General features: G+C 38.3%; 2 protein-coding genes across 3 annotated transcripts; one reads left to right on the forward strand and one right to left on the reverse strand.

Annotated features, from left to right (window-relative positions):
* Nucleotides 1-2,346: 2,346 nt before the first annotated feature.
* LOC128923471 (putative nuclease HARBI1) lies at nt 2,347-3,876 on the forward strand. 2 transcript variants are annotated; one of them, XM_054235736.1, is made up of 3 exons: nt 2,347-2,589; nt 2,659-3,032; nt 3,098-3,876. In XM_054235736.1, exons 1-3 carry the CDS (start codon nt 2,415-2,417, stop codon nt 3,854-3,856), a joined length of 1,308 nt encoding a protein of 435 aa, XP_054091711.1. In that variant the 5' UTR covers nt 2,347-2,414; the 3' UTR covers nt 3,857-3,876. The 2 variants fall into 2 exon arrangements, with proteins under 2 accessions (XP_054091711.1, XP_054091712.1); XM_054235737.1 differs by having other exon boundaries at nt 2,347-3,032.
* Nucleotides 3,877-5,674: 1,798 nt separating this feature from the next.
* LOC128923472 (uncharacterized) lies at nt 5,675-7,062 on the reverse strand. Its single transcript, XM_054235738.1, has 3 exons — nt 6,846-7,062; nt 6,663-6,785; nt 5,675-6,588 (listed from the first exon to the last, which is right to left on the reverse strand). Exons 1-3 carry the CDS (start codon nt 6,876-6,878, stop codon nt 5,836-5,838), a joined length of 909 nt encoding a protein of 302 aa, XP_054091713.1. The 5' UTR covers nt 6,879-7,062; the 3' UTR covers nt 5,675-5,835.
* Nucleotides 7,063-12,126: the final 5,064 nt, after the last annotated feature.

A 12,126-nucleotide genomic window follows, 5' to 3' on the forward strand; every position in this document is an offset into this window, starting at 1 on the left:
AATCGTAAAATGATGTTGTCTCGACCGATATGAACGATGGGTATCACTGATGAACTTAAGATCATTATTTCTTCTTCGAATCACAATTTGTCGCGAAGATGTACGGTCGCCAACCATGATTCCAGCAACGTCGTCAACAATAGGTGCGTTGAATCTACATATATGCTCTCCAGCTGGTGTTCTATCATGGTTGATGACAATTGCGTGATTGTCACTTTGTAGCTTGGGCAAGTGTGATTTGAATAACTTTAATAATTCATTGTGCTCATTTAACAGAGCGTCCAGCTCGCTGACGATACGCCTGGCAAAAGCTGAATTGAGATTATAGTAGTCGCAACGTGCATCCACGCGATTGGCGAGTGCATGGTCGGAGTTCTCACCACCCATGAAGTAGATTTGTAAAAATGTATGAGATTCGTTTGGCATTGGCAGCAATGAGCCCACTTTGTGATATACTTGGCCTTTGATTTTGAACGTGGAATTAAATTGTTGACCGTTTGCAGCAATATTATTAACTATTTCTGTTGCACCAAACGATGTCATTTGGAAACATGAATTAAATGTGCGAATTGACTTCAGGAACAGGCTAGAATCTGGATCTGTACCGATAAGTAAACCGTGCAATGGTTCAGGTGGTGTTTCAATTTCAGTTAGTTGTACTTTTCCTGATGAGCAACACATCCCAACTGGCTCATTTTTAAATTTAAGTGCATGACAATGCGAGCATTACTTTTCCAAAGTACCAATAACCACTTTGAATCTGATGTTAATGCTCGATAAACTTGTTGGCGTTGTTGGTCAATTCCTCTACGTCTGTCGACTATGAATCTGCGAGTTTCTCTTCGTTCTAATTGTCTCTGTTGATTTCGTTCATCTCGTGTCTCTTGTGATTGTGATTCACGTAACTGCCTCACTCTCACACGCGTATCTGCATTATTTTCTTGAACTTGGTCGCTTGATCTTCGTGCTCTTATATCTCGCATAGCTCTAGAAATAGTCGTTCGACGACTCAAATTAGCCCCTTTGCGTTTTTTTGGCATTGCTGACTGTAATTATTAATAGGTAATGAATCCTTCTATCAGTGTATTGATGAAAAACAGTCACATAATATTGTATTCATTTGCTTATTATTTGACTTACCTTTCACAATAATAAAACCGGTATATTTATTAATCACTTAAACTTTTTCGTTTTGATTTCAAACTAATTCCAAAAATAGTTAAGAACAATATATACAGGTACGATAATGGCCGTTGTTGACGGGAGCTTACAACACGTGTTTATTTACATGATATCACTTAATAAACTGAGAGTTAAAACTGTCTTTGTCAGATTAATAAATTGTAAATAAATAATTATTGCACTGGAAATGAATGATAAATTTATGATGACAGTAAAATTAACATGAGAGTTGCACAGAAAAATTAAAGAAATAGGTATAACAGTGACTGCTACGATTGATACACAAATAAGACCAGAAAAAAAATGGCTGAAAAATGTATAGTGAGTAAGACAGGAGACCGGCATCGTCCTCATCCCTACTCTTATAATTAATGAAACTTGAAATTATGAACTATGAATAAGAATTTATCGTACTACAATTGTAATATTCGTTTAAAGCCATCGACGTGATTTTTCAGAGTCGAAAGCTGATTAGTCTTCAGAATTAATCGGTCGAGTCGTTTCAGAGTTATTTCAAAAAATTTTGGGATTTCTTTCGTCAACGATTTCTCGCAAGAAAATTGATCGATTTTGACCCAGTTTGCGGTAATCGGCGTAGTTTTGTGTGGTTGAGTGCTGATTAGTTTATAGAATTGATCGATATAGCCGTTTAGAAGTTATTCCCAAAAAAAAACTTTTGAAAAAATTTTTTTTGCTGTTTTTTTGAGTTTTCTCGAAATCTACCGATCCGAATCGGTTTAGAAAATCTAAGTTAAGTGAAACTCTTTGAAATGCCGTTGGGTAGGGTTGAATCGCTTGATCCGTTCAAAAGTTATAAGCGGGTCTAATAACTTCAACAACCAATAACTTCCCGATTTTAGAAAAAAATTTAGGGGTGGACCACACTTAACATTTAGGAGGATGGAAAATAGATGTTGTCTGATTCTCCACCCTAGCCAATATGCACGCTTAAATTCACGAAAATCGGTCGAGCGGTTTCAGAGGAGTTCAATAACGTACACCGTGACACGAGAATTTTATATTATTAGATATAAAATTATTTGCCTATATGTGCTTACAATTGTCTATACAAAAACAAATTTTAAACAAGTAAGGAAAATCTAAGGTCGGGTGTAACCGAACATTTTATACTCTCGCAATTTATTTATTTAACTTTATTTATATTAAGGGTATTCGTTTAAACGTGTAATGTTACCCATCGCATAAATTTATGCAAATACGCAGTGTGTTACATGAACGCACTTCAAATTCTTTGTGTAAATGCCACTTATTTATGTATTAAACAGCTGTTTGGGTGTCAAAATATTAAAATGCCGAAAGTTAGCGAAAAAGCAAAATTTATTCAACTTTGCGAAAAATCACTAGTATTTGATTTGTTAATGTTGGAGCTGTTTGGAAAACATGACGGTAATTGTTTTGCGTCAATGCTACATTTTTTAAAGGCGCATATATACATAAATATATAAATGATTTCAGAAATCCAACGCAAAAAGGAAGATGAAATTATGGAAGACTTTAGCTTTGCATTGGCAGCTGCTGCATATTTTAGATATGGATCTACATTTGTTCATCATTCTGTCCCAAAATCACCCAACTTTTTAATAGATGTATTACCGCATTTGGATGAAAACAGGTTTCGAGAAATTGTGCGAGTCAGCAAAACCACATTTGATTTTATCATTGATCTGATAAAGGATGACGAAGTGTTCAATGGTCCACGTTCATGTAAACAGTTTCCTATCCAAATTCAATTGGCTGTAGTAATGTACCGACTGGGTTCATGTGGAGAAGGAGCAACAATTACTAAAATTGCTAGTTTGTTTGGTATTAGCGATGGTGGAGTAATACAGGTGAGCTATTTACATATGTATCGGTTAAAATTTGTGTTTCAGCTGTATTTTAAATTTCTCAATAGGTCATGACCAACAGGGTATTTGATGCAATTATTAAAAGGAAAACTCAGTTTCTGTTTTGGCCGGACCCTGTAGAGCGTAGAGCTTTAGTTGTTCAAACACTCAGTGAGCTACCACATTGTGTTGGCTACGTAGATGGAACGGAGATAAAATTGGCGGAAAAACCCACTGTAGATTGCGAAGCATATTTTTCTCGCAAGCATATATATTCACTTAAGGCTCAATGTGTGTGTGACCACAAACTAGTAATTCGTCATATGGTATTGGGGTATCCCGGTAGTGTTCACGACGCTAGGATATACAACAATTGCGAGCTATCCACAAACGCCACTGAAATGCTAACAGGATCAGAGTGGTTAGCTGCAGACAGTGCATATAAATTAACTTCGACCCTTATTACTCCTTTTAGAATAAACGCAACGGAAGGCACCTTGAATCAACGAATTCTGTTCAACAGAACGTTCAGCCAGTACCGAATAAGAATTGAGCATTGCTTTGGTTTATTGAAAGAACGTTTTAATAGCTTGAAAGAACTCAAAATTCAAATAAAGAGTGATAATTCGGTAAAGTTTGCATGCCGGTGGATATTAGTTTGTGCGATATTGCACAATATTATATTAAAAGAAAACGACGGTGGTTTTGATGTTGACGAAGAAAGCATTAGTGAAAACAGTGAAGTCGACGAGCCTGGGGATCAAAACTTACCAACAGTTGAAGGTGCATCTAAGCGCCTTTCATTGTTATCACTAATGGAAACTTAAAAATAAAGTATTGAAACTCATGTTTATATATATATATATTTGGCGTAGGAACCGCTTTAAGCGATTATAGCCGAATCCACCAGAGCGCGCCACTCATTCCTCCTTTTTGCTTTTTGGCGCCAACTGGAAACACCAAGTGAAGCCAGGTCACTTTGCACTTGGTCTTTCCACCGGAGTGGAGGTCGTCCTCTTCCGCGGCTTCCTCCAGCGGGTACTGCATCGAATACTTTCAGAGCTGGAGTGTTTTCTTCCATCCGTACAACATGACCTAGCCAGCGTAGCCGCTGTCTTTTTATTCGCTGAACTATGTCAATGTCGTCGTATAAATCGTACAGCTCATCGTTCCATCGTCTGCGGTATTCGCCGTTGCCAATGTTTAGAGGACCATAAATCTTGCGCAAAACCTTTCTCTCGAAAACCCCAAGAGTCGTCTCATCGGATGTTGTCATCGTCCACGCTTCAGCGCCATACATCAGGACGGGAATAATGAGCGACTTATAGAGTTTGATTTTGGTTCGTCGAGAGAGGACTTTACTTTTCAATTGCCTACTCAGTCCAAAGTAGCACCTGTTGGCAAGAGTGATTCTGCGTTGGATTTCAAGGCTGACATTGTTGGTGTTGTTAATGCTGGTTCCCAGATAAACGAAATTATCTACAACTTCAAAGTTATGACTGTCAACAGTGACGTGGGAGCCAAGACGCGAGTGCGCTGACTGTTTGTTTGATGACAGGAGATATTTCGTCTTGTCCTCATTCACCACCAGACCCATACGCTTCGCTTCTTTATCTAGTCTGGAAAACGCAGAACAAACGGCGCGGTTGTTGCTTCCGATGATATCAATATCATCGGCATACGCCAGGAGCTGTACACTCTTGTAGAAGATTGTACCCTCTCTATTTAGTTCTGCAGCTCGTATTATTTTTTCCAGCAATAGATTGAAGAAGTCGCACGATAGTGAGTCACCCTGTCTGAAGCCTCGTTTGGTATCGAACGGCTCGGAGAGGTCCTTCCCGATCCTGACGGAGCTTTTGGTGTTGCTCAACGTCAGCTTACATAGCCGTATTAGTTTTGCAGGGATACCAAATTCAGACATCGCGGCATAAAGGCAGCTCCTTTTCGTGCTATCGAAGGCAGCTTTAAAATCGATAAAAAGATGGTGGGTATCGATTCTTCTCTCTCGGGTCTTTTCCAAGATTTGGCGCATGGTGAATATCTGGTCCATTGTAGATTTTCCAGGTCTAAAGCCACACTGATAAGGTCCAATCAGTTCGTTGACGGTGGGCTTTAGTCTTTCACACAATACGCTCGACAAAACCTTATATGCGATATTGAGGAGACTTATACCACGGTAGTTGGCGCAGATTGTGGGGTCTACCTTCTTATGGATTGGGCAGAGCACACTAAGATTCCAATCGTCAGGCATGCTTTCTTCCGACCATATTCTACAAAGAAGCTGATGCATGCACCTTATCAGTTCTTCGCCGCCGTATTTGAATAGCTCGGCCGGTAATCCATCAGCCCCCGCCGCTTTGTTGTTCTTCAAGCGGGTAATTGCTATTCGAATTTCTTCATGGTCGGGTAATGGAACATCTATTCCATCGTCATCGATTGGGGAATCGGGTTCGCCATCTCCTGGTGTTGTACTTTCACTGCCATTGAGCAGGTCGGAGAAGTGTTCCCTCCATAATCCCAGTGTGCTCTGGACATCCGTTACCAGATTACCTTCTCGGTCCCTACATGATAATGCTCCGGTCTTGAAACCTTCTGTTAATCGCCTCATCTTTTCATAAAATTTTCGAGCATTACCCATGTTTACATATCTTTAAAATCCATTAATATATGCTTTTATTTACAGAAAAATAAAAAGTGCTTCTGTGCCTATTAACATTTAGTTACATTCAAATATACATGTATTTTGCTATGAGATCTTTTAAATTTGCGAAAAAAGTACCATGTGAAATCTCTTAAAGTTTCACATTTATTTTGATTTTAACTTTAACTCTATTTCAAACATTTTAATGCGTTCTTCACTAGCAAGTTTCAGTTTTTCAATTTCTAGTTTGGTTTCTTTTTCTGATTCAGTTTCAATTCTTTTCATTTCTAATTGATTATTCAGTTCAATTCTTTTCAACTCGACCTCATTCTTTTCTTTTTCTTTTTCTAATTCTATTTTCTTAACTTCTAATTCCAACCTTTTCTCCTGAATAAAAATCAATTTATTGAACGGGGCTTCACTCTTTCTTTTTGGTTTTTTTGTTGAACTTCTAAAGTCCAACGAACTTTGTGGTGTAGAAGTTGCCGCGGCGGCGGCACTGCAATCGCTACTTATACTTATAGGTAATATTGGGTCAACTAAATCCTCACAATCGAGCGCACACAAGTCGTAGGAATCGATGGTATCGTTTAACGAACTATCAGCACAAGGGGAATCAGCCAGTACTTCAATGCTGTCAGTGCTTTCAAAAATTACTCCGGGATTTACATTTTTGCGTTGCCCGAAGATAACTTCCAGTAAGTCAAAGTTGGGACAAATTTTGTTGACATGCGCTGATACGCTTGACTCGTCACCATTAGCGAGTAGTCCAGACCCAGTTTTGTTTTTCCAGGCTGCCGCGGCAACGTACAACGCTTTGAGATACCTCATTTTGCTTTTCATAGCTACGCAAACGACAGATTGAAGTGCCGGTGTATTTTGCTGCAATTTTTCGTAAAACCTTTGGGAGGTCGGTTTCTGGAAGATATGCGTAAATTCGTGTTAAAACAAACATATGTACCTAAACATTTTCACTTTTCTAAAACCCTTACCTCAAAAGATTCTGGACTATCTTTAATTGCGTCGGATACTGCTTGCAACAGCTGCAGGGACTGCGACTCTGTCCAGCGATGGGACGGTTTCAGCCGTAGACGCTTTTGCTTTAACTTTTTATCCTGAAATATAAAACAATTGCAACAATTAAATAAAATTTATGTTCCGAGTTTCATTCTTACCTTTTCCATTTTAATTTTCACAATAATATTCATCAGCTGGTCGTTTGGTAGGGTTGCTTTTGCAATATCGTAAATTTACAAGTGTTCTTTACACACTGACATTGGTGCGTAATGTGTTTAAATGAATTTCCATATAAGTTGCTGCCAGATTTTTACGCATTCGTAAATATACACGGTTTAAGAGGTTTACGGGGCTTTTACACGTTTAAACGAATACCCTTATTATATAATACACAATTTGACCCACATATTCGTCATATATATTATATAAAGTCCATTGAAAGTTGGAAACCATAATATTAGGTTAGAAGCACCGAGGTCCTAGTGTTCGATATATGGGGCCTTAAAATCCTATGGTCCGATTTCGGAGATTTTTAGAATGGGGCTGCCACACTATTAATATAGTATTTCTGCAAAGTTCTGCAACGATATATTCACTAGTACTTACTTTATATATTGTAAAGTAAACGATTCAGATCCTCTTCAAAGTTCTGGTGTATAGGAAGTAGGCGTGGTTGTGAAGCGATTTGGCCTATTTTCACAACATATCATTGGGTTTCTGACGTTTGTCGTTAGTGAGTTAACCTACTTTTAGTAATTTTCAACCTAACTTTTGTATGGAAGGTGGGCGTGGTTATTATCCGATTTCTTTCATTTTTGGACTGCATTAGGAAGTGGCTAAAAAAAACGACTGCAGAAAGTTTGGTTTATATAGCTCTATTGGTTTGCGAGATATGTACAAAAAACTTAGTAGGGGGCGGGCCCACGCCCACTTCCCCAAAAAAATTACATCCAAATATGCCCCTTCATAGTGCGATCCTTCATACGCCTTTTTGTGGGCGTGGCAGTGGTCCGATTTTGCTCATTTTCGAAAGCAACCTTCCTATGGTGCCAAGAAATAAGTGTGCCAAGTTTCATCAAGATATCTTAATTTTCACTCAAGTTACAGCTTGCACAGACTGACGAACGGACGGACGGACAGACAGACATTCGGATTTGAACTCCACTCTTCACCCTGATCACTTTGGTATATATAACCTTATATCTAACTCGTTTAGTTTTGGGTGTTACAAACAACCGTTATGTGAACAAAACTCTATTTAGCGATATTCGTTGCGAGAGTATAAAAACCTAAAAATAAAATAAAAATAAGGAAATAGTCATGAAAAGAAATCAGGAAAAGAAATAAAATATAAATACACATACATATACTTACATTCATGCATATTTAATTTATTAATATCTATATTTGCTTAATATAACTTTTTGGAAAATTTTATTTATTAACATACATATATGCTTAAAATACCTTTATATAGAACTAGCGACCCGCCCCGGCTTCGCACGGGTGCAATGTGATACTTAATTAAATACACTACAGAAAAACTATGAACGTTGTGTATAAAGACATCCTGTAATATATTAATTGTTTTAAAAATAAAATAAATACCTTTTCTCTTGAGGTTACTCTTGAAAGAGCGACATACAGTTGGCCATGTGAAAAACAGTCAACGCTCAAATCTAAGCCTACAACGTTGAAGTTTTGACCTTGCGATTTATTAATGGTCATTGCAAAAGATGTCTTTACCGGAAACTGTAAACGTTTAAATTGGAAGGGTAATCAGAGGGATTCGAGGAATCAATACATCTTCTTCGGTACCACATCCTGTGAGTATTGTGCACTCTATTATGAAAGTTTTCAGTAATTTTATCAGCAAACGCGTGCCATTGCAAAGTTTAGATGGATTCAGGTTTCTTAATAAAATAACAGGACAACCTACTTTCAACACCATTTTGTGAGGAGGGAGTCCAGACGGGTTCAGAGAGTTTAGAAACTCTGTAGGAAAATGAACAGCTTCTTCCAAATCGAGAACAGTATCCACCGAGTAGTATATTTTCGTCGACGCATCAATCTTTGAAAGAATCAAGTTATTTACCTTATCTACTTGTTCATTAGTTGGTAACAGAATCGCTCTTTCTTTAAACCAAAATACTGTCTTGTAACTTATGTCATCAATGTCAGGATAGACTTTGTTGACTAACTCTTGGATGTTGTCTATAAAAATACAAAGGTTTTAAAGGTTAATCCTTCCCTCACTTTGTGTTAATTCTACATTGCCAACTTTTAGAAGCATCCTGTTCTCACGTGAAGATGACGAAACCCTCATATTAGTTTTAAGCTCTAATTTATTGACATTTGGCCAAAGGTTTGATCTTTTTACGGAAGCATTTATATCGTCAGCACGTGTTCCTCGAGTCACAACTGGTAGGATTTGTCGAAAATCTCCTTAAAACAGAATTGTACATCCACCCATAGGTGAATTTTTGTTGCGCAAATCGCACATTGTCCTATCCAGTGCTTCCACAGATGACTTTTTTTGACATGGTAGTTCGTCCCAGGCTATTAATGAGTAGTCACGCATCAATTTTCCTGTATTGCTCTGTTTAGAAACACTACAGACGCTGATATTGTCATCGGTGGCGATTTTCAGCGGGAGCTTGAATGTAGAGTGTGCGGTTCGACCTCCTTCTAAAAGGAGGAAAAAGAATTTCCCTTCATTGTTATCAATTGTTGATAGTAATGCAGTGAATACTTTTTTTAGATCGATGTTTAATCGTGGCTCATCGTGAGCTATATTTTGTAAAAGTCTTGTTTGATCGTATGATATTTCTCTTGTGTATTCGGCACTGTTAGTTAAATCTGAGTTAGTAGTATTAGCTGGCATCGGCAGCCCAAAATCCTTGATCGATTTACCCGAAAGTAATTGCAGTACTTTATTCAATTCAAATAATGCTTCGTCAAATATGTGTTGATCATATCATCTGAGTTTAACTCTCGTGGTCGTCGATTCAGAATATCACTGGCCATGTTTTCTTGACATTTATTCCATAGATTAATAGAATCAGTTACTTGATAAAACGCTACTATGACAGCAAATAAATATCTTAATGATGTAGCTGCACAACTCTACGTTGATGTGGGCATCAAAAATTTTCAAAAGGAGCCTATTATAGGGAACGATCCATCGGTTATCAATATCACGGTTTCGGACGGTAGCACTTTTCCCGCTTTGTTCTGGCGATCGTCGACGATATTTGGGATATCCGTCATCGCTAGTGATTGCTTGAGTTTGGAATGACTTCGGAAATTTTTTGCTTTATTTAGAATCTCGCATACATGGAGAATCCGGATTTAAAGTCCCGCAAGGGCCGTGTACCATATTTTTCTTTACGATTTCGTACAGGATAGGATCTTCATCTTTATCCGGCAACTCAGCTGAAATGACCTTGTCAATTTGGTTTGGTCTAATTTTGTTCACTAACCACACCAGCAGGTGCACATGTGGCAACCCACGTTTTTGACATTCTATTGTGTACATATGACAGCGCGGAGACCGAATATATGAGACTTGTTAATGAGGTGTAGGAGGTTCTGAATTTTTAAATGGAAGCCTCTGTTAACTATATCATATCTGTCTTGTGGACTTAAATTAGTGTTAATATTTTCTGTAATTTCCGGCCAATTTGGGTTACATGTTGCAGTTATAAATAAATCTGCTTTGGCCTAATTTGTGACGTAAGTCATGGCGTCTTGCGATTTTTCGTGTAAATATCGAGGTCCACCTGTGAATGATGAAGGTAGTATAACTAACTGACCAATGCCGTTGACATGTTCATTCGCCTGTAACGCATCCTGAAGATGAACGATTTCGGCTCTCAATTTAGTTTGATTATTACGGATGTAGGCCAATCTCTCAGATTCAATTTTCGCATATTGATCGACCACGTATTGGTTTGTTAACATTCCATATCTAAGCAAAGTGTTGAAATTGTTACGTCTTGTCATTATACGGTAGCAATAGTAGTTCATACATGACACTGTTTTACGCAGAGGTGTTCCACCGATTTGATCAACTTGAGAAATATTAATGACATAACCATTTTCTCCACGACATAGCATCAAAGGATATTGTAAGCTGTCATAAGATCTGTGTAACTCTGAAATTTTTTTGCAAATTATCATCACGACTATGCAATACAATATCTCTTTTGTCAAATTACTGTCCAGCTATCACCACTGCTACCTCACTCGTAGAAGGCACGTTATATCGTCCTCTGTGTTCTTCAACAGGAACTTTATTTGCATGGATTAAGACTTTAAAGTCAGGAGTATCTGCTGGAATACTCTCAATCGCAATTTTGTAAGGCTGTATATAGTAATTATGAGAATGTAACATATCTTGCAGAGATCTTGGTTGTGCAACACTTGAACACCGCGTAGATGCTTGTGTGTCTGGATCTGCAATAAAATATATTTGCAGAAATTTGTGATCATCGGGTCGAAGTGGTAGCAAACTCCCAGCTAAGTGGTACACTTGCCCTTGAATTTTAAATGTAGGCATGAACCCACGTTCAACGACTTGCTTACTCTTAAAAGAGGTCATTTGAAATGCGTTATTATAACGGCGTATATTGCGCATGAATTGTTTGGATTTCTGATGATCACCCGTAAGAAGAGAGTGAAGTGGTTCAGGTGGAGGGAGAATTTCTTCTAATTTGACTTTTCTTTGTAAGCAACACATGGCTTTTGATTCGTCCTTAAATTTCAATGCCAAGCAATATTCACATACTACTGACATAGTACCTATAGATACTATTCGATCGTCCTTGTAAGAAATCGAAGGATCGTAATTCATGGCAGAATTTTCTTTATTTACCCATGAATTAGTAACTGATGATTCTCTGGCTCTCTGTATTCAATGTCTATCCCTATCTCGACTGCGGCGAACCTCACGCTCTACTGAAGATTGTCTCTCTCTATCAGCTCTATATCTATCCCTAAGCTGACTGAGTCGAGCCTCACGCTCTACGATTCTCTATCTCTCTGAACCGAATGCCTATCTCGATCCCGGCTGCGGCGAACCTCACGCTCTATTGAAGATTCTCTCTCTCTCAGCTCTATATCTATCCCTAAGCGGACTGAGTCGAGCTTCACGTTCTGTTGACGATTCTTCATCTCTTTGTGAACGTACTCTTCTAGCATTCACTGCGGCTGCGGCGAACCTCACGCTCTATTGAAGATTCTCTCTCTCTCAGCTCTATATCTATCCCTAAGCGGACTGAGTCGAGCTTCACGTTCTGTTGACGATTCTTCATCCCTTTGTGAACGTACTCTTCTAGCATTCACTGAACTACGACCTATGTTCGAACGACGACGTCTTCCAGACATGACTTTATAATTTCTGAACAAAGTTGACTCAGTTCTAGACTTATGTATGAT

This window comes from Zeugodacus cucurbitae, chromosome Y, assembly GCF_028554725.1.
Source record: "Zeugodacus cucurbitae isolate PBARC_wt_2022May chromosome Y, idZeuCucr1.2, whole genome shotgun sequence".
NCBI lineage: Eukaryota > Metazoa > Arthropoda > Insecta > Diptera > Tephritidae > Zeugodacus > Zeugodacus cucurbitae.